At 44.5% G+C, this 21,883-nt stretch overlaps 1 protein-coding gene across 5 annotated transcripts in view; it reads left to right on the forward strand.

Annotated features, from left to right (window-relative positions):
* The window catches only part of SLC13A2 (solute carrier family 13 member 2), a 45,661-nt gene that overhangs the window by 14,928 nt on the left and 8,850 nt on the right, over positions 1-21,883 (forward strand). For 2 of the 5 annotated variants that reach the window (XM_072639768.1, XM_072639766.1), the window contains exons 2-9: positions 4,525-4,653; positions 6,979-7,115; positions 8,398-8,621; positions 10,544-10,712; positions 12,390-12,512; positions 16,890-17,108; positions 19,404-19,492; positions 19,907-20,028. In XM_072639768.1, coding sequence (XP_072495869.1) covers positions 4,525-4,653; positions 6,979-7,115; positions 8,398-8,621; positions 10,544-10,712; positions 12,390-12,512; positions 16,890-17,108; positions 19,404-19,492; positions 19,907-20,028 — 1,212 coding nt within the window. The remainder of the gene's footprint in view (positions 1-4,524; positions 4,654-6,978; positions 7,116-8,397; positions 8,622-10,543; positions 10,713-12,389; positions 12,513-16,889; positions 17,109-19,403; positions 19,493-19,906; positions 20,029-21,883) is intronic. The other 3 variants (XM_072639770.1, XM_072639769.1, XM_072639767.1) reach the window with 2 other exon arrangements.

Genomic DNA, 21,883 nt, shown 5'->3' on the forward strand with positions numbered 1-21,883 from the left:
ACAGATAGATGGATAGATAGATAGATAGATAAATAGATAGATAGATAGATAGATGGATAGATGGCACAGGGTGAGTTGAATATGAAGGGATGATATAAAAAATAAAATTAAGGTGTAAAAGAAGAATATATTGAGAGAAGGAGAAAGGGAGAGAGAGAATGGAGTAAATTATCTCACATAAAAAAGGCAAGAAAAAGGTTTCACAATGGAGGGGAAGAGAGAGGAGGTGAGAGGGACTCAGTGAACCTTACTCTCACTGAATTTGGCTTAAGGAGGGAATAACATACTCACTCAATTGGGTATCTTACCCTACAGGAAAGTAAGGGGGAAAGAGTTGGGGGTGGGGAAAGGATGATAGAAGGGAGAGTAGATTGGTGGAAGGGATATTGAGAAGCAAACACTTTTGAAAAGAGACAGGAGCAAAGGAGAAAATAGAATAAGCGGGGGGTGGAATAGAATGGAGGGAAATACAGTTAGTGTTTCACAACATGACTATTATGGAAGTATTTTGCATAGCCACACTTTATAATCTATGTTGAATTGCCTGCCTTCTCAATGAGGGTGGGTGGGGAGGGAAGAAGGGAGACAATTTGGAACTCAAAGTTTTTAAAACAAATGTTAAAAAATTGTTTGTACATGCAACTGGGAAGTAAGATACATAGGCAATGAGGTATAGAAATCTAGCTTGCCCTATAAGAAAAGAGGAAGGGGATGGAGGGGTGATAAAAGGGAGGACAGACTTGAGAAAGGGGTAATCAGAATGCATGCCATCTTGGGGTGGGGGGGAGTGGAGTGAGAGGGAGAAAATTTAGAACTCAAAATCTTGTGGAAATAAATGTTGAAAACCAAAAATAAACTAATTAATTAAAAATAATTTTTTTAAAAAAAACTTACATTCTCCTGAAGGCAGGTGGGGAATGGATGCTATAGGTAGATATAAGTGTTATCTGAGTGGAACCTTAAGGTGAGAAAAGATGTCTCAAAAGCTAAGGTAAGAAGGGAGTGCATTCCAGAATGAACCAATGTACAGGATGTAAGAGCACCACAGAAAATGTGGTTGGGATAGAGTGGAGAGGTCATGAGATGAAGGAAGAGAAAAGGGAAGTAGAGGGAGTGAGTGTGTGTTGGGCAAGCAGGAAGGAAATCAAAGATCATCTTCGAGCCAGAAGGAACTGCAGGAGCCAATTCTCACATTATACAGATGAGAAAACTGAGGCCCTTTGAAGTTAAGTGGCTAAATTCAGCTCGGTCAAAGTGGGGCAGAAGGAGCTGGGTGCTGAGTATCAAGAGAAGGAATCAGAAAGTCTGGAGAGACTCTAGGGCTGGAGTGTGTCATGGACCCCTTTGGCAGTCCGTGAAAGAAATGCTACATTTCAATGAAAGGTGAATGCAAATAATGATATGTTCAAAGACCTACTGAAATCGGGCCACATTCTCCTCAGGGGTCTATACACCACCAAATGAAGAACCCCCTGCATAGGTAGATGACTTGTACCCAAATGCTAGGCTAGAGGCAATGTGGTGATAAGCAGTTTAAGCTGAGCTATAAGACAGGACATCTGGAATCTATTCTTGGCTTGGATGCTAAATTGTTGGGAAGCCTCAGGAGAAATTACTTCTCTCTATTATGATTGACAGAATAGACAGACAGGAAAAATAGATGATAGATAGGAAGGTAGACAGGAAAAGAGGTGATAAATGGATGGATAGATGGGAAAATGGAGTAGATGGAAAAATAAAGATAGGGATGGATGGATGGATGGATGGATGGATGGATGGATGGATGGATGGGTGAATGGGTGGATGGATGGATGGATGGATAAATTGCCATGGATGGGGAGATAGATATGAATAGGTAGATAGGATAAATGGGTGGATGGACAGAAACAGATGATAGAGATATCCTATCTATAGATATCTATTTTCTATCAATAGATACTATATCTAGACGATGGACAGGTAGGTAGAAATAGATAGATAGATGGATGAATAGACAGACAGATAAAATATTCAATAAGCTGAGGATACTTGCTACAAGCAGGTCAGACTGTTCTATCCCCAAGGAACATTCATTGGAAGGGAGGAAGATTATACATAAAGAGGACTATAAAGTCCCTTTCATGCTGAAGTCTTGTCTCCCAGGTGTGTTATCTTGGAGAGAGAGAGAAGGGTAAAAAATATAGAGAGGACTCCCATTTTATTGATGGGCAAACTGAGGTTCACAGAGGCAAAGTGATTTTTCTCCTAGAACGGAGAGAAGGAACCTCCAGTACCCGGATGTCTCCTCCCACTTCCCTTTCTTCCCACTGGAGGCTGAGACCTTGATAAGATTTCCTCAAGGTAAACAGAGCAGAAGAGGAAGGTCTGGTCACAGAGTCCACAGGGGCCCCTGCTACTCTGCCTGCACTTGGCCAGGGCAGTTGATAGGGCTAGGCCGATGAGTAACTGAGCTGTTCAATCATTGCAAAGGCAATTAGAGGGAGAGGGACTTTGGGATCAGCAGAATACCTCAAAAAGAAAAGAGTTGGAGGGTGGGGAGGGAAGGGGAGAACTGGGCTGGGTTCAAGGTAGCCCCACCCCTGAAGTCTTCCCCAGAGGGTGATGGGCATGTGTGGAAAGGAGGGGGAAAAGGAAGCTGGTGAGTGGGCACCTTCCCAGTCTGGGGAGGGGACACTTGGGGGACCAAGTCTGCCCATATGGCCTGACTCAGCTGGCCCTGAAGGGGCCCCCTACTCCCCTCCAGCAATCCCCCCTTCCCAAGGCCAGCCAGCTCTACTTTGCCCTCAATTCCCCAACCCCGCCCCAGCTCTATTGTCCAGCAGGAGGCTCAGGTGATTTGGCAAGGGGACAAACTGTACTTTTCTTCTGCCGAAGAAATGACCGAGCAAGGAAGGGACTGAGTCCCGACCGGGCGGTAACTATCTCACAGGATTAGAAACTCTGAAACATTCAAGGTATTTCTTCTGCCCACCCACAACTACCCACGGAACTACTCAGACTAAACTGAACATGAAGTCTTATAAGCTGAGGAATTAGTCCTCTCTCGACACCTCCCCTCCCCATCCTATAGGCTTCTTACCTGGCCTGTTCAACTCTTAACTGATCTTACTCCTCCTCCCTTCCCATTGCTACCATACTCCTCCCACCATGTCAGATGCTCCTGGACTATGGCTGTAAAGAGTATCCTGGGGATAAAAGCTTTGGAAAGTGTGACCTGCACCCCAGGGTGGCAGGAGGTGGCAATTGTTGTTGTTACATCGATTTAGTCTGGGATTTTCTCGGCAAAGATCCTGGAGTGGTTCACCGATTCCTTCTCCAACTCATTTTATAGAAGAGGAAACTGAGGTAAACAGGGTGAAGTGACTCAGGGTCACACAGCTAGTAAGTGAGGGTAGACGAACTTAGGTCCTGGCTTCAGGGCTGGTGCTCTATCCACTGTTCCATCTACTTGTCCAATACTCTTACTCATACTTTTTGGCCATCCCTCCAAACGACCTTAGACTGTATACAGCCTTAGATTTCTTCAGTTACTGCATTCTGCTTCCCTTCCCAAACCCTCAGTAGATCAGACCCTCCTCAATCTCCAGCCCCCATTTCACCCAGCCTTAGCTCTTGTCTTGTCCCCAGACAAGGTGCTCCCTGCCCCTGCCTTCTGCCCTCGGGATGCCCCTGTCCTATATTTCTTTCCCTGATCCAATCTTCCAGTTGCTACCCTTCCTCACAATGTGACCTCTGCCCTCTCCACCCTTAAGCCTTGTTTCCATCCTGCCTGCCCAAGATCCTGCTTTCCCATGAAGTCAAACCAAATTGATGAATATTTATCAGTCACCACTGAGTAACACATTCAGGGCTGGATGCTTCAGATAGAAAAAAGATGTCTTCCTCTATTGGAATGTAATAATGGAAGCTTGGTTCCCTCTTAGGATAATGGAGAGTTTGGTCTATAGCTCTGATAGCTCCTCACCATGATCTCTGACCCAGAGCTCAGCACTGTGCTCCCAGGGGAAAAGTTGGAATATAAACTCCTTGAGGACAGAAACTATTATTTATGTCTTTGTGTCTCTAGTAACTGGCATGTAGATGCCTCATAAATGATTGTGTATGGATGGATGAGTGGATGGACAAATGGACAAATGGACAATTGGATGGACAGATGGATGGATGGATGGATGGATGGATGGATAGATGAATTCCCCCTCCACACTGGGACCAACTGCTCATCAGAACATAATTTTTCCCCTTTTCCTCAACTCTCCAAACCCTCGAAGTCTGTTCTTTTCTCTGAACCTCTACTCCACTTAAAAGGCCTATTCCCCTTGTCACTAGTTTTAAGCAGCAAGAATCTATCCTGAACCATATTTCTGAGTGTGAAGACTAGAGGAAAGCCATGTCATGGGCTCCCAAAGGGGCCATTCTATAGAAGGAAGGGCAAGGACAGATGGTTCATTAGGGGAACTGTTTTGGTTGAGAGGCAGCAAAGGTGTCTCTTTGGCCCCTGACCCCTCTCTCTCCTCCTACCCCTAGGAAGCCAAATGTGGCTATACTATCATCCTCATGGCTCTCTTGTGGTGCACAGAGGCGCTGCCACTGGCAGTCACTGCCTTTTTGCCCCTCGTTCTGTTCCCCATGATGGCCATCATGGACGCATCAGAGGTGAGTGTCTCTCCTCACTCCCACCTCTCCCTGCCCATTCAAACTCACACTTCCCAAGAGGGACTTGGGCAAGAGTGGGAGTCTGAGAAGGGGTTGAGTGGACAATGCTATTGGATAAGAAGTAATCACAAACTCTTAAGAATGGTCAATACTTTAAAAAATACTTGTGACATGCACTCCTTTGATCCTGAGAGGTCCTTATTATCCCCATTTTTCAAATGACCAAACTGAAGTTCACAGAGCCAAAGGGATTTTCTCCAGATCCCTCAGCCTAATGACTCAGGACTCACATTGGCATAGTACTGAAACTGTTTATTTGTATTCAGTACAAAGAGTACTGAATTTGGAGGGAGGAGAAAGTAATGTAACCCATCCACCCAACTGCCCACCACATACATACACCACTAAATGCCATGTAATCACTATATGATCTTGGGAAAGTCATTTAACTTTTCTGGGCCTAGGCAGCCTCATATTTTAAATGGGCATAATATCAATTTCTTTGCCCAAAAATAGGGGGCCAGAGATATCCTCTGGGAGTCCCTCTTAGATTTAAGATCAATGACAAACAGCCCAGAGTTTTCTACTACTTTGTAGATAAAGGATTGGGCCAATAACCAGCCTTTGTCTTTTGGGAGTGGGAGAGGAGGACCCTGTTAGCTGAGACACCCTCATGTGGCTGCGATGGTGTGGACAGCATTTGGAATAAGGGAGCCCCCAGTGTTCTAGTTACTTGGTTACTTACTATCTGGGTGACCACTGGCAAATCACTTAACCTCTTCTAAGTCTCATCTGTGAAATGGGAATATTAACAACCCTAAGGTGTTACATAAGTAGCAGTTGTTATTAGCCTCAGGACCTACTTGGATTATGATGGCATCCAAAAAAAGCTGTCACCCTCTCCTTTCCCAAACCATCCCTTAACATCTTTCTCCCTCCCCATCCTCAGGCGAGAGGAAAGTCCGTGAAGGGTTTGACTCAGGAGGGCATTTTTAATGTTCTTCATAATTGAGTTTTCAAGGCTGAGTTTGAACAACTTCAAATGCCCATAGAGACTCTGAAAAAAATTCCTTCTAGACATTTTGTACTCTAACCCCAAACAGTTAAATGATGTTGTAATATTAATGTTTCCTGATTCTTGACATTTTCTTAAGCTTATTTGGACATGGAACTCATTGGGGCTTGAAATTTGCTGACAGAACCTGTACGTATGAATAGGCAATCGGGGGGGGGGGGGGGGGGGGAGTAGTTAGGGCAGGAAATGTCTAGGGGATAACAGGACTGGTTGGGAAAAGGTGCAGCGAAAAGGAGAAAGGGCCTCATTTCCTTTGATATATACATAATCCCATGTTTACTATTTTAGAAGGGGAAGTATCAGGGTCATTGATTTTTCTCCCAGAAGCCCTATTCACCAGACAAAGAACCTGAGGGTTCCACAAGACACTATCTTAGAGGTTTTTGGGGTGAGAGGATGTGAAACAGGGTCATTACTTCAGTTGCTTTGAAGATCATCCCATTTTATGGAGTCTGGGCAGAACTAGCTAGTCTTTGGCTCATAGATAGGATCACCAATTGGGTGGGCCCTAAGGACTGGGGGCCACGTGCAGGTGCTTGACACTTCCAGCCTAGTCTACCCCATTCCTCCCATTTTACAGATGAGAGTGAAGTAACTTGTCTAAACCCACATAGGTTGTCTTTACATATCAAGGACTGGTCCAAATTGACTTGAAATATGAAGCTAACTCTCAAGTCTCTTCTCTCTTCAGGAGAGAGGAGGGCACAGAGCTAAAAAGATGATTAATCAGAAAATTATTCACAATGGCTTTGGGATACATTCTGATATTTGTTTATTCACCTGTTTCATTGTGTTCTTTATAGGATTTGGATTTAATATTTAAATATCTGAGTCCAATTATTACGTAGAATCTTTCCTGGGGCAAGAAGAACCCAGCCTGGCATTTTGCCTCAAATAATCCACAAAATTGAGGGTCAGATTTATGTTTGACATTGTAAAGCGGCTGTGACCCCAAGCCTACAGTTATCCTGGCAGCTGGGGGTAAGGGAACGAGAAGAGTCTTAACCCTTTCTGTGCCCTTTTGGTAGCAAACGTGAAACCTACAGAGCCCTTCTCACAATTACATTAAGTAACACAAAATAAAATATACAGGATTACAGAGGAAACCAGTGAGGTTAAAATACTGCTGTCAACATGTTAAAATATAAATTCATGAGCTCCAGGCCAAGAAATACTCACTAAAAATGGGGCAGGGGATGATACCTACTTTGCCTCTCACTCTCCTCTCTCCCCTGGCGGCTTGGCACTAGGTTTGCATGGAGTACTTGCAAGACACCAGCATCCTGTTCATTGGGGGGCTCCTGGTGGCCATAGCCGTTGAAAAGTGGAACCTGCATAAGCGCATCGCTCTCCGGGTCCTCCTCTTCATTGGCGTGAAGCCAACATAGTGAGTCCAGAATACCACAGCCCAGGAGGAGGAGCGGAATCTGGGTGGTTAACATGGTGGGGACTGAGGTGGGAAGGATGGACATGGGTCAAGGGATCATCCCCTGGTCTCCATGTGTTTTTGAAAGAGGCAAGGGTTTATTATGGATAGGGTGCTTGATTTGAAGTTTAGAAGACCTAGGTCCAAATACCACCTTGGGTACTGACTAGCTGTTTGCCCCAAGGCAAATCACTTAAACTCTCTGTGCCTCAGTTTCTTCAGCTGTAAAATGAGGAGGTAGAACTCCATGGTCTCTAAAGGTTCTTCTAGTTCTAGGTCTATGATTCTATGACTCCCATACTCTCCCCTCTCCCACCCCACCTCCATCATTAGCCAGAAGTTTGGGATGCTGGGGACAGGGGACAGACAGAAAGACAGAAACAGAGAGATATTAAAGTGTTACTGCTTCCTCACCTCTTACTGGAAAGGGGAGAAACTGATTTTATCGTTCAGTCGTGTCTGACTCTATGTGACCCCATTTGGGGCTTTCTTGGCAAAGATACTGAAGGGGTTTGCCATTTCCTTCTCCAGATGAGGAAACTGAGGCAAAAAGGGCAAAGTGACTTGCCCAGGGTCACAGGGCTAGGAAGTGTCTGAGACCAGACTTGAACTCATGAAGATGAGTCTTCCTGATTCTAAAACCAGCGCTCTCTCCACTGCATCATCTAGCTTCCCTGACACAACAGGCGTGTAATGCTTATTGAATTGAAATGGTTCTAGCCTCATTTCCTCCCATTCCTTCCTAGAGACTGAGTATATGTGTATGTGTGTGTGTTTATACACATGTTACATACATGTGTGTGTATATACATATAAATACTAGCTTTTTTTTTTTTTTAACAGTTCTGCAGGTGTGGTCTAGGGGTGTCAGGCAGGCAGGGAATACTGCTGTATATGGCAGGAAGAATTGGAAGCCATTCTGAAGGTAGTGAGTTCTAGGGTGAGGAAGGAGTATCAGCACTTGTGGTGGATGAGTGCTCCAGTGTGAGAGCAAACAGTGAGAAGGTGCCACAGTGACCCCTTCAATCTCCTTCCTTTGTTGGGTCTTCATGGTTTGTGAGGGAAATGGGGTATGGTTGGGGTTGGGTTAGTGACCTGACTGTGTCCCCTCCCACAAACCCATAGGGAATGAGTAATGATGAGAACTATAGGTTATCTAGGGCGGGGCTGAGCTTGCCCCTGGGTTTCTGTTTTCCAAAAGAGGGAAGGGGCCCAGGGGACCTAATACCACGCCTCTCCTCAGCTTGATCCTAGGTTTCATGCTCATCACAGCGTTCCTCTCCATGTGGATCAGCAACACCGCTACCACGGCCATGATGGTGCCCATAGCCCATGCCGTCATGGAGCAGTTGCACAAAGCCCCAAAACAGAATGACGGGGAGGTGGGCAATGTCAACATCTCCTTTGAACTCCAGGAGCCTAATTACCCGATAACTGAGAAAGAAGCACCAAAGCTGGATGAGAAAGGTGAGAAAAGTTCTTGGCCCCTTCCTGAATGCCTTTGATTCCTGGTAGTGGTCTCAGCTCTTCAAGGGAAGGAGGGCACAGGGACACTTAGTACAATCCCTAGAAGCCAGAGGAAGACTTCCCAAGGCTGTCCAAGAGAAAAACAACCAGTGTAGCCCTCGGAAAAAAGAGTTGTGAGGAGGCTGGGGGTAAGGAGGGAGACCTGCCATCTAGACTCAGTCTGGCACTTACAAGCTCTGGGACCTTGGGCCTCTCTTTCTCCCTCTTTACCATCAGGTGAGGGTTGGAATCTACTCCTCTGAGGTCCATTCTATCTCTAAATCTATGAGCCTGAGGTCATTCTATCAAGTTCCTCCCAGGTACTCTACAATACAGAACCAAAGCAGACCCTTCTCTGAATTAGGTGCTCTCAACTTGGCTTTATGGGCAGTGAAAGAAGAGAAACCCACCTCCTCCCATGGGGTCCATTGAGCAACACCTTTCACCAGGCTAAAGAGCTCATCTTTATGTAGCAGGTAAAATATGAAATGATTGAGGAAAGAAAGGGTCAGTCTTCCAAGCATATCAATTTACTAAGCAATGCACACCAACTGCCAAACAAACTGAGACCAAACCTCCTCATTTTAGGCCTGGACCCCAAATACAGGGGGAGACATGATTTTATACATAATATATAATATATTATATGCATTAAAAACAATTAATCAAATAAGTCTAATTAATTAAAAGGAAACAATACATTAGGTACTCTGATTTCTAATTAAGGAAAGATTAGGGACTTTCCAAGTTATGAGGGGGAAAGGGAACAGGTACAGTTCCCTGAATTCAGAAAAAGAGGTATCCCACTCCCCTCCAGTGTCTATAAACAATCAAAGGAACATGGAAACAATAATTGATTGATCAGTTCAGGGACAGTTTTCAGATAAGACGTATGGGTTGCTTGAGATATATAATTGTGAGAAAACTTCTTGTGTCAATCTTTGGAGCTGTCTGAGTTTCTGGTCAACATAACCCAGGTCCTTGGTTAAGGGTCTCTGTGTGTTCATCCTTCATTGCCGAAGAAGACCACGCCATCAGAGAAATGATGACATGACTTGCACTTGACTTTGTTTTGAGTGAGGGAGGGCTGTGCAGGTCACCAGCCTCACTTCTCCTCCAGAGCCATCTGAATCCAGTGATCAGATATTCATCAGGATGACTGGAGATGACCCAGGATGAGGCAACTGGGGTAAAGTGACTTTGGGCTAAGGTCTTTTACACTTTCAACGCTGTCTTTCATCTCTGATAATTGGGGTAAAGTGACAAGGTAACACAGCTAGTGATGTTAAGTGTCTGAGGTGAGATTTTTACTCAGGTCCTCCTGACTCCTGCACTGGTGCTCTATCCACTGCACCACCTAGCTGCCCTTAAGGGTCTCTAAGCAGCAGGCAGAAATGGTCCAGCTCCCCAGCCACACAAGGCTAAGTTCAAACAATACAATGAGTTTTCTCAGTTCTCACAATTGAGTAAAGTTTTGTCACAAAAAGGAAGTTGGCCTAAAACCTTAACCAAATAGAAAAGGACTGAGCTAGGTCCAGAATTCAGTCACAAGATGGAGTCAGTATGGTTCACTCACTTCCCACAATTACATTTGCTGTCCTAATCTCTTTAATTCCTTCACTTAAGAAAGAACAAGGGATCCCTAAACAGATCTCAAACCAATTTTCTTCCTTTCCCCTTGAAAATGCCAGTAGGGCCCATCCATTCTGATAAAAGCTGGAAGATCCTGACAAATATCTCCTCTTACTAACCCCTTTACTTTGCAACAGAGGAAACTGGTTTAGAAAACTGTGACCTTTGGCAAGGCATCTCTTAACTCCTAGATCTAACCTTCTCTCTTACTTCAGCTGCCCTAACCCCCTTCCTTCTCCTCCACCCTACAGATAGTAGCCCTGTCCCACCACCAGTGCCAGTGGACCTTCAGAAGGACAAGGAACAAGTCAAATTCTCCCAGGGCATAAGCCTTTGTATCTGCTACGCTTCCAGCATTGGGGGCATAGCCACGCTGACAGGCACCTCTCCCAACCTCGTGCTACAGGGACAAGTCAACTCGTGAGTATGGGACCCCAGGCGCCAAGCCCTCCAAGGCACTCTTGTCCCAACATGTCCTTGTGGGGCCAACAACATTCCTCTAAAGGCAAGGTTTTCTGTGTTCTATGACCAACCCTCCCAGCTCTCTGATACAGTGTTCCATTTTCTCAGGTCCTTCCCAGCTCTGATGCTTAATGGTCTTCTAAATTGTCAGGGCTCATCTACCTCTTATACTCCCATGTTCTTTGTTCTAAGGTCCTTTCCACCTCTGATATTCAATATTCCAAGTTCAAGTGTCCCTTTCATCTCTGTTGCTTACGACTCTGTCTCCCAACATCCCTCCCAGCTACACTCCTCAGTGTTCTTTGGGCTAAGGTCTTTTATACTTCCAATGCTGTCTTTCATCTCTGATAATTGGCATCTTCTATCTAACTGGCCTCCTCACTATTCTAGGTTCTACTGTCCTTTCCAGTCCTGGAAACTGAAGGAGTTGGATTAGATCTGAGTGTGTTAATGTGGGGCCCATAAACTAGGTCTGTGGATAGGTTTGAAGAAAGAAAATAAGAAAAAAATTCCACTTTAGCTTTACTAACATCAAACTAGAATTTAACATTTCTTTCAATTATTTTTAAAAAATTATATTCTGAGAAACCCATATTCTCTCTCAGGCTGCCAAAAGAATCCAAGACAAAATTAAGAACTTTGTTATGGTCTTAATAAGATGGTCTCGAGGTTCCTTCTGGTTCTACTTCTATGATTCTATGACTTCTTATGTTCTGTGTTCCAAGATTCCATCTAGGTCTGAGAGTTGATGTTCTGTAGACCCTACCACACTCTCTGTCCAGTCTTCCTTCCTACAGCTCCATGCCCTTCATACCCTCTACAGTCAAAAATGAAAAGAGACCTTGGGAGATAGAGCAATGAGTAGCAGAGATGGGAGAGACACAAGAATCTAGAACATCAAATATCAGAGGTGAAAAGGACAAAGAACAAATAAGATTTCCCCAAATTCCTTACTCCATCTCCTCTCTCCATGCATTTGCACACACTAACCCCTATCCCTGGATGCACCATCTTCTTGGTGAAATTTCTCTGAATCTTTTTATCTTCCTTCAGCGCTCAGCTCAGGTGCCCAATCCTCCAATTAGCTAATAATCAGTGTTTTCTCCCTCCTCAGTTTTTTTCCTACTATACTAGTTGTATTCATATTGTGTCTCCCTAGGAGAATGTGAGCTCCTTGAAGGTAGGTTTGGTTTCCTTTTTTTGTATTTGCTGTCTCCAGAATCCAGCTCTATCCTTGCACAGACTATCAGGTACTTAATGTTTGCTCACTTTATTTTAACTGAATAAATGAAATGATCATTAGGGGATAGGCAGAGGTGGGTTTCATCTACACATACACACACACACACACACACACACCACATTTAGGGCTCTGTCCTTTGGCTGACAACACCAGGGTAAGTCTTCATGACTGAAAATAGTGTACAGAGCCCAGACCAAGATAATCCTCCCTGTCCACTGGTTGGCAGGAGCAGACTGGAAGATTATACCATCTTAGGTTGTAAAAGGTAGAATCCCTGACTACTAGGTTTTCTCAACCTAGGCACAGCTGGTCAAGGCACCCCCAGAAGCAGGCAAGGGAAACAAGACCTTGCTACTATAGAAATGATCACCCTCACACCTCCAACCCTACAGGCTTTTCCCAGAGAACCCTAAAGTGGTGAATTTTGCTTCCTGGTTCGGTTTTGCCTTCCCTGCCACGTTCATCCTACTGCTGCTATCCTGGATATGGCTCCAGCTCCTGTTCTTGGGATTTAAGTAAGTTTGAGGACCAGTTCAAAGCTTCTAGAGATGCCATCAAAGGCTCTGACCATCATGTCAGGGATCAATCAATCAATCAATCAATGAGCATTTATTCATGCCAGGCACTATGGTTGATGCTAAGGATACAAAGACCACAATGAAATTCTCCCTGCCCTTAAGGATCTCATTCTACTGCATGAGACAAGTAGTAACCATCCCTGATATTTGTATACAGCACCTTGGGATTACTCAAGTAGACACAAAGTATTCTGGAACTTATGTTGTCCTCACAATTGTCCAATGAGGTAGAAAGAACAAGTAACATTCTCTCCATTTAACAGGTGAGGAAACTGAGGCTCAGAGAAGTGATTATAGCCTACCCAAGATTAAACACATCATTTTTACGGTCAGATTCCAGATTGTGACAGTCAAGTCTCGGGTGTGAACCAACGTAGGATTTAGAGGCTGGAAGGGGTCACAAAGATCATTCAATCCAATCCCTCTCCCATTTTATTGGTAAGAAAACTGAGTCCCAGGATGGGTAAAATAAAATAACTTGGTAGTAGTAAACAGCTAAATTGAAATTCAAAACCAGGTCCCTCAGTTCCAAATTCCCACTTCCACTATGCTGCCAAATAATGCCAGCATCTCACACTAAGTTGACCTGATTATTCAGTCCTTATTAAGCCCTTATTAAGTACCTGCTATGTGTCAGGCACCATGCTAAGCACCAGGGGTGAAAAAAGAGACAAAAGACACTCCTTGCTCTAAAGCTCACAAATAAATAGGATTTTTTGACTAATATACAAACCACATGGATGTACATTATGCTCACACATGCAAGGAGGATGCACAAGAACATGTGTGCAGATTTGTTCCTGCTCACTGTCTGTCTTTCCTTTTCGAAAATCAGGAGAGTGATGCCATGACGTACAAGTGAATTGAATTTGATTGAGGAAGGGCTATACAAAGACACCAGCCTCATTTTCTCCTCTGGAGTCATCTGGATCCAATGGCCAAATGTAGATCAGGATGATTGGAGATGGCCCGGTATGCAGTGGGGGACTTTGGCTTTTTTAAGCTAAGGTCTTTAACAGGTCTCAGTTTGACTGAGGGAATGAGAACTGAGGCAGACAATGACCTCTTTAACAAAACAAAAAATCTGGGAGGAGAAGACTCTCAGGCTTTCTGGCCAAAAAGAAACAATTGCTATTTATACTCACTCTGAATCAGTCAGGGCTCAAACAATGATCAAGTAAGAGCTGGGGCTGGGACCTGTTGTTGGCCAGCCATTGAGAACTGGGTCATCATCTTGATTTGGTCTAGGGTAAAACAGTTATTCGTATAAGTGATCCCTGAAGATTGGATCTTCCTAAATTATAATTTTGTTATATAATTATGTATATACACATGTATGTAATTATATAATTTTTAACCATCTAGTGGTCCCCCAGAACTTAGAGGTTTTATACAGAGCTAAACAAAGGAGATGGTGATAGGGTATTGGCCAATCTTGACTGTAATTTAATTATCAAAGTTAGTAGAATCCCTCTAGAGCGGTACAGGAGCTGTACTTATGGACATTGTATTAGTCACTCTGACCTTCTTGACCTACATGTCCTCCATTTTGCGCTGGGTATAGAAGCCTGATTGAAATAGGTCTCTTGGATTTAATTTTTTTTTTTATTTCATTCAGAAGAAGTGTTCCATCTACTACTAGAAGCATTTTTAAGCACCCTCTCTAGCTAAGCTCAGCTCTGGTCCTGTGAGGTATACAAAGAGATGGATGCCAGGATCCCTGCCCTCAAGAGACTCATGGTCTAACAAGGGAAATGAGGCACAAATTTACCAAGAGTTAAAGAAAACAAACAACACCAAGACAACCTTGTAAGGGATTTCCAAGGCAGCACATAGTTAATTGCTATGAGAACATTGACAAAGCAGTGAACCATGGAGAGCCAAGTAGAAGTTTGATGGGCAAACTCCCATGTAAGAGATGGTGAGAACAATCCTCTGTAAAACCAAATGAGTTTGAATTCAAACATTCTATGATTCATAAGATCATAGAGTCAGAGCTAGAAGAGACCTCAGAGACCCTCCAGTTAAACCCCTTCATTTTACAGAGGAGAAACTGAGGCCCAGGGAAGTTAAGCAATTTGCTGAGGTCACACAGATAGGATTCGAACTTGGGTCCACTGACTCCAAAGTCATTTCTCTTTCCACGATGATTCTGGAGGCAGGTTCCCTCTCTGGAGTTCAGTTTCTTTACCTATAAAATGAAATATTTTGCCTCAGTGATCACTAAGGTCCCTGCTAACCCTAATCTAGAATCATGGGTCCTTTCCAGGTGAAGCAGGGAGTCCAGTGTTACAGAATTAAGGCCAGGCCAGCGACATGCTGAGAAACAGGACTAGGATGCTCCTTCCCATTTCCATCCCACTCCTTCTTGACCTGGAAGGAGGGCTTAGGGAGTGAGGGTTTAGCTCATCCAGTCCTTCCCCTGGGGACCACTGAGAAGGCAAAATCCAATCCAAGCTCCCTTTCTACAAAGGATACAGATGAAGCCTGGGAAAAGTTTCTACCCCACCCCCACCCCCACACCTTTCCCAAACCAAATTGCTGTCAGGATGTGAAAACTGTGGCTGGGCCTCTGGCCTCAGGTAGGTGCCCTTTCTTGGAGCCATCTGGGAGACCTTTGTCTTTGACCCCCAAGATTTTCTTACTTAACTCCCCAACTCACTGAACCCTTAGATAACTGGATTCACAAACCTGCTATACTATATGCATATACAAATATATATATATGTATATACATACATATATATACACACATATACATATATACATTATAATATATGTATTATAATAATATATTAATTACCCATCCCCTTTTTTTCTGCCTATCTTCCCCCACTCTTTTTTTGGAGATTAGAAAGCAAGGCAAGGGTTAAGTGACTTGCCCAAGGTCACACAGCTAGTATAAGTGTCAAGTATCTGATGCTGGATTTGAACTCAGGTCCTCCTGACTCCAGGGCCAGTGCTCTATTCACTGAGCCACCTAGCTGTCCTCTCCCATTCCCCACCACCACCACCATGTTTTTGAGACTGGGTCTTCCTATCCCACCCAGGCTACTCATGAGCCTGAGTCCCAGTGCTGATGTGCAGGGAAGCTCTAACTTCCTGTTTCTCTGCTCTAGACCAAACCACACCTCCTCAAGCAATCTGTTGGCTCCGGGAGTTCCCCAGGGCTCCCCAAGTTAGCGCCAGAATGAGTGCAGTCAAGGAATCAAGTAACTCAAGGAATTCACCACCCTCAGCCTTCCTCAGCAGCAGGAACTTTACAAGCCTGCCCCACCTGGCCAGGACAGCCCCTACTTCTGGACAACCATCTATCCTTGGTTTCTGGGCATTCCAGAATCTACTTCCCTCTGCCCCTCCCCACCTCCCCACACTACTGACAAAAGTACATCTTCTGTCTCACAGAGCAACTAGGGACATGCAAAGTCAGTGTCATACAGTACAAAGAAAACTGGCCTTGTTATATGGGGTGGATCTCAGAAAGGGAAAACAGAGGAATACAGAGAGATATTTAGGTGATGTAAAAACAAAAGATATCCACAAAAACTTATAACAGTAATAGAAACAGTAAGAAAAAAGAAATAGTAGTAGCATTTATTTGGCATTTATTTGAGGTTTACAAAACACTTCACAAATATTATCTAATTTTATCCTCACAACAAATCTTTTTTCTCATTTCGTATATGAGGAAACTGAGGCAAACAGAGGTTAAGTGACTTGCTCAGAGTCACAAATCCTGACTATGCTCCTTGCTAGCTGTGTGATGTTGTACAATCATTTCCCACCTCTTTTTAACAAAGTGATTGTTGTAAATGTTATAGAACTATCTGTCTTTGAATCCCATGACCTTTCTCCTAGACAATAAGAGTCCCTGACCTGGGTCCATGAACTTTTTAAAAAATATATTTTGTTAACTATATATTAATGATTTCCTTCACAATCCTGTGTATTTGTATTAGAATCCTAGTAAAACTACGTACTTTGATGACCAGTATAATTGGCTTCCTTTGAAAATCTATGCACTTTATTTCATTCACTTAAAGACATGATTCTGAGAAGGGGGCTGTAGGCTTCACCAGACTGTCTGCCCAGGATGTCCAGGGCACAAAAAAATTGTTGGCCACCTTTAAGAAGGAAAAAACATCTGGAGACAAGTTAATGGCTTGCTATGTGACCTTAGCGGAGTCATTTCCCTTCTTTGGTGTCAGTCTAGCAGGCTATGAAATGGGCATATTAACAAGATAAACCCAGTCTTACTCTTGGAGCAGTTCTGACTGAGGACACGTGAGTATGAATGCATCCCTTTGCCTGTAGCTTCCGGAAGAACTTCAGCTGCAGAGGGAAGGCTCATGAACAGGAGAGAGAGGCCTACCAGGTCATCCGGAATGAACATAAGAAACTGGGCCCCATGAGTTTTGCCGAGAAAGCTGTCAGCTTCCTGTTCGTCCTCCTCGTGGTGCTGTGGTTCACCCGGGAGCCTGGCTTCTTCCATGGCTGGGGCAATGCAGCCTTTCCTAATGACAAAGGGGAAAGGTGAGACATGGGAGGAAGGTCTCATGCTTGGGAGTGAGGAAAGGGGCTAAAGAAGATGACCAGAACAGTCCCACAAGTGAGCAGGCAGAGCCCACCAAGTTACAGCCCAATAGGCAGCCTTCTGCCACAGGGAAGGAAGGAAGGAAGGAAGGAAGGAAGGAAGGAAGGAAGGAAGGAAGGAAGGAAGGAAGGAAGGAAGGAAGGAAGGAAGGAAGGAAGGAAGGAAGGAAGGAAGGAAGGAAGGAAGGAAGGAAGGAGGTTAGACATGGGGAGGAACTTCCCAGAAGTGGTGGTCATGAAGGCCAAAAAAGGCTTCAGAGAGAGACACCCTGATGAGGAGATCCCAGAGACAGAGCTGAAGAAGACCTTGTATATCATCTAGTGCAGAGGCTCTTAGTCTGGGATCTGTGAACTTGGGTTTTTTCTTAATATTTGGGGGTTTTCTTAATACTTGATTTTTAATATTCTAAGAATTATATTTCAATACAATTGGTTTCCTTTGTATTTTATATAATTTGAAACATAAAGTGGGGTCCGTAGGCTTCCCCAGATAGAGGTCTCCTACACAAGAAAGTCTTATGGGATGAGAGGGGAGAGATAGAGTTGGGGGTAGAGGTGTCTGGAATGAGGGGCTGGATGAGGGATGGATTAGAAGGTAGTGGCAGATTTGCTTTGATTTAATAAACATTTATGAAACCTACCATGTGTCAGGCACCAGAAATACAAAGCCAAGACAGTCCTTGCCCTCAAGGAGCTCACATTTTCACTGGGAGAATATAATACATAAGTAGATAACTAAATACAAGGTAATTTGAGGAGGGAAAGAACTCTAATAATTATAATAGTAGCCAACATTTATATAGAGCTTTTAAAGTTTTAAAGCCTTTTATCTCATTAGCTACAATAGTAGCAATTTAAAGGTGTCTGTCAAGATACCTTAGTTGTACCTTTAAAGAAACAATGAATTCCAAAACTGGGAGATGAGAAGGGTTCAGAGGACTGCCTTTGGGAAAACAGAAGTAGGGGATGAAATATTCAGTTCTGGGGAAAGCAAGGAGGTCAGTTTGGTTGGAATACACAGTACATGGAAGAGAAGAAAGTAAAAAAAAGATCTGGAAAGGTCCTGAGGCTGTCAAGGTGGACAAGGCTCAAGAAGGGAAAATACTTACAAATTTCCCTCTGGTTCAGTTCAGGCCAGTTCTTGAGTCCAGTCAGATCTCACCTTTTACAGGAGGCCTTTGTCAATGTCCCTTCTATTACCCCCATCTACCCCTCCCCGCCTCCCCTTCCATTTCTACTGTGTGTATATAGCTTGTGTGTGCTTAACTTGTTTGCATGTTCCATTACACTGTTTCCTGAGGGCAGGCACCATGTTTTGATCATTCTTTGTATCCTCAATACTTAGCACCATGTCTGCTCATAATAGATGCTTAATAAATGTTTGTTGACTGACAGTCAGATACCAAGGGGTAGCTCATACTAGGGGGGGATAATAAGGGAGGAGACAGACCAAGCATCAGGAAGCCTGATGGAGATGATAACATATGTACGCAGAAAACCACAAGTATAAAACAGCAGATCAATAAGTGAGAATTAATGTCCAGCCAGCTAAAGCCCCAGCTTCTAAGGAAGTGGGCTTCAAACTGGGAAGGCTCCCTGGAGGAGGCCAGGCTTGAACTGCATCAATCAGTTGATTGAGTCAGTCAGTGAATTAACCACTCATCTTGATGGACAATCAGGATCTCACACGTTTAAAGCTGTTTAAATTTTACAAAGCACTTGGCCTCCCCACGTCTTCCCAGCGTGTAAGGAGAACATTGATATTCCCCTTTTATAGATAAGGAAACTGAGGCTCACAGGGAGATCAGGCAACCTGCTGGTGGCCACACAACTGGTAAATGTTGGGTTCAAACTCCAACTTTCTGGCTTGAGTTCTAACCTTTGATATACTACATTATACTCTATCACACCATCTTCCTAAGCAATAGAAAGGTTGCCCAGGTACCAGGTGTGCTACCTGCCTTCATCAAGCTTACAGTATAGTTTTGGAGATAAGGGTATGTTACTAGGTACATTAAGCACTGGAGGAATTTGGAGCAGAGAAGGCCAGTGAAGGCTGTGAAACATTACATATGCATGTGAGACTTGACCTGAGCCTTGAAGGATGGGGTGGATGGAGAGACAAAGGGGGAAAGGCCAGAGCCCAACTCCTCTGACCCCTTTCTCCATAAAGCCTCCTAACTGTCCTCTGCTCCCAAGCCTTTGCACTCACTGCTTACCCACTGTCCCTTGCAGTATGCTCTCAGATGGCAGTGTGGCCTTCTTCATCGGCATCCTCCTGTTTATCATACCCTCAGAGTTCCCTGGCTGCACCCAGCAAGAGGGTAAGCATTTGGTAGTAGAGGAGGGAGGAAGAAAGCACAATGGTGGGGAAGGAGAAGTAGGGCGGAAATCAGCAAACCTTAGGAAAGGAAGAGATGCCCAAGTCATCTGATCTGCATCCTGGCTCTCTCCCTCCTGCTTTTAGATAAATCAAGTCCTCATTTTACAGAAGAGGTAAACAAAGATCCAGTAAAGTGATGGTCACATATAGTTACTTGTAGGTGGGTGGGCACTAGAACCTGAGTCTTCTAGGTCCCAGCTCAGCGTTCCTTTTCCCACTTCACTGCAATGGAAGGAATTAAGCTCTGGTGTTCTTCCCAATTTCTGGGCTGAGTGAGTAGAATAGGATTAGGGGAGAAGGGAACATGTCATCCCCAGGCTCTTTCAGTGACACAGCTCCTCTCCTTGGGGACCAGGCACCCAGGGGAAGTTCAAGGCCCCACCCGCCCTCCTCAACTGGAATATTGTGAATAAGAAAATGCCCTGGAACATTGTTTTCCTGCTGGGTGGAGGTTTCGCCCTGGCCAAGGGCAGTGAGGTAGGCATCCCCCCACTCCTTCCCCCATCAGCTTTCTCTCTGCTCCCAGGCAGAAGAGAAAAAGAAGCCCAGGGAATAAGGAACTAACTGGGTGGGGGAGCTCACACTCTACAGGGGAGGAACTAACTTCTGTTCAGAAATTACAAGTGTTGGGGGAAAGAGGAAAAGAAGTAATTTGATTAAGATACTATGATAATATATATCATGTTGTTATATACATAATATATAATGTGTGTGTATTATATTTGTGAGTATATTATACATATACGTATGTGTAGACATAATATCCACACTTTGTATAAGGGTAGCTAGGTGGCGCAGTGGAGTTGAGCCTGGAGCCAGAAAGACATCTTCCTGAGTTCAAATCCAGCCTCAGAAATTGTGTGCCCCTGGGCAAGTCACTTAAGCTGCTTGCCTCAGTTTCCTTATCTGTAAAATGAGCTGGAGAAGGAAATGGCAAAACCACGACAGTATCTTTGTTAAGGAAACCCCCAAAAGTGGTCTTTATGAGTTGGATACTACTAAACAACAAACATTAATAAAGCCCTTCAAGGTTTGAAAAAGTATTTTTATACTTGCTATCTCATTTGATCCTTACAACAACCCTATGAAGTAGGTGCTATTATTATCCTCATTTTACAGATGAGGAAACTGAGGCACATAAAGTGACTTACCCAGGATCACCTAGATAATAAGTGTCTGAGACAAGACTTAGTTCTCCTGACTCCACATTCTGTACACTATCCACTGTACCACCCAGTTGCTTCCAGGAAAAGAAAGCATGAGCTTGTTCACTGCAGTCAGAAGGTCAGGTTCAGGGACCTCTTGCTAGGCTTCATCCAGTAATTCTAAAATAACACCCTTCCCCTCCCATCCCACCCAATGCTGACCCAGCTCAGAGAATTGCTTTCTTGTGAGTTGGAGTGTAGATTACCAGCTACAGCCACAAGGGGGTGACAAAATCACATTCAGGTTGCTCCAGTGCTCTATGGCCCTGGGATCTGATCCCATTTGAGGCACTGTGAAGAGAAGGGGCTCCCTAATCCAGTCTCCCTCCAAGTCCAGAGCTCCTAGTGTCTGGGACAAAGGGGACTTCCTCAGAGAGCACATGCCTGGGAATGTTGTCCTGGAAGGACCTTAGACCTTGGACTCACCACCCTCCTCATTGTACAGTTGGGGAACCTGTTTGTTTGATGGGAGAAGGGTAGCGTTTCCTAGTCACCCGATCTCAAGGCATGGATCCAACTTTCAATGGTCTCAGCAATTCTTTTCTCTGAGCTCTGGGGGCTGGTGGAAGATGGCAAGGATAGATAGAGGTCTCCCTGGCCTGAAGAATGAGGTCCTATCCCTTCCTGCTTAAGAGGCTAGCTCATACCACGCTCCTTCCCCTTCCCCCCAGCTCAGCCCCTAATGCTCCATGGGCAACCTGTGTTCCCCAAAGCAAAATGGGGGCTGAGGGAGGGCAGGAGTGGATGATGACAACAGAGAGTAGGGGCAGAAACCAGATGATCCCCCTTTTAAAGGATGGTCTTTTTCCCATCTCTCCCCCCATCTTACCACCACCATTTTCCCATTGGCCTAAGAAGCCTTTGCAGAAATATGGAGTCAGGGGATGCTACCTCCAATAATATTTTGGTCTTCTCCTTGTCCCAATTGCTTCTAGGTCAAGGAAGGGGCAGGGAGGACTTAGAAGAACAGTGTCTGTTCTCTTCTTACTCAAACCAGAGGCCTGACCCCTGACCCCCCAAAATTCAAGCAAAATTCCTATTGCCTACTTTCCTTGCCTACAGAGAAAGGGAATGAAGCTTTGTCATGTCAAATCTCATTGTCAAAGACGCACAGCATCTTGGCCCAG

This window comes from Notamacropus eugenii, chromosome 2 (assembly GCF_028372415.1).
Source record: "Notamacropus eugenii isolate mMacEug1 chromosome 2, mMacEug1.pri_v2, whole genome shotgun sequence".
NCBI lineage: Eukaryota > Metazoa > Chordata > Mammalia > Diprotodontia > Macropodidae > Notamacropus > Notamacropus eugenii.